The following is a 3,197-nucleotide window of genomic DNA, read 5'->3' as shown; positions in this document are numbered from 1 at the left end:
AAGGAGCTGCAGGTCCCACCTGTCCCTGCGGCTGTGAGCAAGGAAGGAGCGCCCCAAAACCTCCCAGAGCACCTGGAGCACCCCCACCTGCCCGTATGAGCGGCCTCAGGCCCTGTGGCTCCGTTATTTATTCCGTGGATTGATTATTTAATTGGTGGGGGCTGCTCTGGACTGAGGATTCACCTGGCCCAGGGCCGGGAGTCCTTCTCTCACCTGGTTGGGGTCACCAGGACTCACCTGAGCTGGAGCCTCCTGGATCCCATGGCAGCTCTGTCCCCCCTGGCTGCCTCCACTTTCCTTGTTTTTAAGGGAAAAATCGGTTTTTCCCTAATTCCTGTTTGTTTCATGAATGTCTCACCTGGGCCACCTCATGCAGGTGATGCTCCCACTCACCCGCAGCTGGGATGGATTGGGAAACACCTGCAACTGGCACAAGAGACCCAAGACTGGAGTCCCCAAACTCACCTGGAAAATTTGGGGGGGGTTGAACCAACTTCACCTCCCCGTTGGCTCCTCCATCACCTGGACCTGATCACCTGGACCTGTGGGAACCTTCTGGAACGTTCATTGCCGTGTTGCGGGGTCGGAGCTGCCCCTCCAGGGACCAGGTTTGGGACGTGAGGGTGCAGGGGTGTCCCTGTCCCTACCTGTGGCCCTGGCCCGCTGCAGGTGGGCTCTGGGCATCCAGGTGCTCCTGGAGCAGTTCCAGCCCTGCAGGTGTGCACAGGTGTCCCATGGGTGCCATGTCCCCTGCCCTGCCTGAGCCCTGAGCTCTCAGCTGGCTCCTTGCCCATCCCAGGTGAGCTCCATCCATCCGTGCAGGTGACCTCACCTGGCTGTGTTTCCCAAAGAGCTGCTCCTCCAGCCCAGGATCCATCGCACGCTGCCAGCAGGAGCAGAGCCCTGCAGGTGTGCACAGGTGTGCAGCTCCTGCAGCTCCTGGTGCACCTGAATTCCCAGAGCACCTGCAGCTCCCCGTGCTGCTCCTCAGGTGCTTCCTGCTCACCTGTGCTCCCTCTGGCTCTGGGCATCTCCACTGGGGTGGATTCAGGTTCTCCAGGTGTGCATTCCCCAGACCCACCTGGTCCTTCCAGCCCTTGCTTGTACTGGGGTTCATGGGACACCCACCCCGGCCCTTCCTGGGATCTGCCTTGGGGTGAAACTTCTCATTTCTGGGGCTTTTCCCTCTTTTTTGGCTTCAGCCAGGTGAGATCAGCCTGGCCCAGAGCGACTGCAGCCTGGGGAGAGGCAGAGAGGGGGAGATTCGGGGTGTGGGGTGGGGCTGCCTGCTCCCTGCTGGCTCTGAGCCCTGGGGATTGCCTCACCTGGGTGCTCTTGGGGTCTGGGATCTGCTCACCTGCTTGGGACTGTGCCCCAAAACCTGCATTCTGCTCACCTGGACCCTGCAGACTGTGGGATCTGCTCACCTGGACCCTACAGACTGTGGGATCTGCTCATGTTGTGGGATCTGCTCGCCTGGATCTGCTCATCTGGATCTGCTCACCTGGACCCTGCAGACTGTGGGATCTGCTCGCCTGGATCTGCTCATCTGGATCTGCTCACCTGGACCCTGCAGACTGTGGGATCTGCTCGCCTGGATCTGTGCCCCTGGATCTGCTCACCTTGTGGGACCTGCTTACCTGGACCTGCTCACCTGAGCACTCCCAGGACCTGCTCACCTTGTGGGATCTGCTCACCTGGACCCCACAGACTGTGGGATCTGCTCACCTGGATCTGTGCCCCTGGATCTGCTCACCTTGTGGGACCTGCTTACCTGGACCTGCTCACCTGAGCACTCCCAGGACCTGCTCACCTTGTGGGATCTGCTCACCTGGACCCCACAGACTGTGGGATCTGCTCACCTGGATCTGTGCCCCTGGATCTGCTCACCTTGTGGGACCTGCTTACCTGGACCTGCTCACCTGAGCACTCCCAGGACCTGCTCACCTTGTGGGATCTGCTCACCTGGACCCCACAGACTGTGGGATCTGCTCACCTGGATCTGTGCCCCTGGATCTGCTCACCTTGTGGGACCTGCTTACCTGGACCTGCTCACCTGAGCACTCCCAGGACCTGCTCACCTTGTGGGATCTGCTCACCTGGACCCCACAGACTGTGGGATCTGCTCACCTGGATCTGTGCCCCTGGATCTGCTCACCTTGTGGGACCTGCTTACCTGGACCTGCTCACCTGAGCACTCCCAGGACCTGCTCACCTTGTGGGATCTGCTCACCTGGACCCCACAGACTGTGGGATCTGCTCACCTGGATCTGTGCCCCTGGATCTGCTCACCTTGTGGGACCTGCTTACCTGGACCTGCTCACCTGAGCACTCCCAGGACCTGCTCACCTTGTGGGATCTGCTCACCTGGACCCCACAGACTGTGGGATCTGCTCACCTGGATCTGTGCCCCTGGATCTGCTCACCTTGTGGGACCTGCTTACCTGGACCTGCTCACCTGAGCACTCCCAGGACCTGCTCACCTTGTGGGATCTGCTCACCTGGACCCCACAGACTGTGGGATCTGCTCACCTGGATCTGTGCCCCTGGATCTGCTCACCTTGTGGGACCTGCTTACCTGGACCTGCTCACCTGAGCACTCCCAGGACCTGCTCACCTTGTGGGATCTGCTCACCTGGACCCCACAGACTTCAGAGTGGGGTTTTAGGGGTTATGAGGGCATTGAGGGGGTTTTTGGGGTGGAAAGGGGTTTTTAGGGTTTTTATGGGTTTTTATGGGTTTTTATGGGTTTTTATGGGTTTTTCTGGGTTTTAGGGGTTCAGAGGGGTTTAAGGGGCTTTAAAAGGAATTTGAGGGGGTTTAAGGGGGCTCAGAGTGGGGTTTTTAGGGGTTATGGGGGCATCAAGGAGGTTTTTTTGGGGTGGAAAGGGGTTCAGAGGGGTTTTTATGGGTTTTTATGGGTTTTAGGGGTTCAGAGGGGTTTTTATGGGATTTAGGGGTTCAGGAGAGTTTGAAAAGGGGTTTAAGGGGGCTCAGAGTGGGGTTTTTTAGGGGTTATGAGGGCATTGAGGACGTTTTTGGGGTTGAAAGGGCTTCAGAGGGGTTTTTATGGGTTTTAGGGGTTCTGAGGGGTTTTTGTGGGATTTAGGGGTTCAGAGGGGTTTAAGGGGGGCTAAAGGGGGTTCAGTTGGGTCTAAGGGGGTTCATAATGAGGGTTAAAGGGTTTTTTAGGAGAT

At 58.2% G+C, this 3,197-nt stretch overlaps 1 protein-coding gene across 1 annotated transcript in view; it reads left to right on the top strand.

The window, feature by feature from the left end:
* Positions 1-1,202: 1,202 nt before the first annotated feature.
* LOC115949179 overlaps positions 1,203-3,197 on the top strand; it is a gene marked incomplete at its 5' end in the record, with an annotated part of 9,820 nt that continues 7,825 nt past the window's right edge. Inside the window, 6 exons of the mRNA XM_031065628.1 lie at positions 1,203-1,387; positions 1,555-1,734; positions 1,823-2,002; positions 2,091-2,270; positions 2,359-2,538; positions 2,627-2,656. Of these exons, the coding sequence (XP_030921488.1) occupies positions 1,203-1,387; positions 1,555-1,734; positions 1,823-2,002; positions 2,091-2,270; positions 2,359-2,538; positions 2,627-2,656 (935 nt within the window). The remainder of the gene's footprint in view (positions 1,388-1,554; positions 1,735-1,822; positions 2,003-2,090; positions 2,271-2,358; positions 2,539-2,626; positions 2,657-3,197) is intronic.

This window comes from Geospiza fortis, unplaced genomic scaffold, assembly GCF_000277835.1.
Source record: "Geospiza fortis unplaced genomic scaffold, GeoFor_1.0 scaffold859, whole genome shotgun sequence".
NCBI lineage: Eukaryota > Metazoa > Chordata > Aves > Passeriformes > Thraupidae > Geospiza > Geospiza fortis.
Note: the sequence above shows the minus strand (reverse complement) of the source record. Positions and strands in the feature narration are given on the sequence as shown.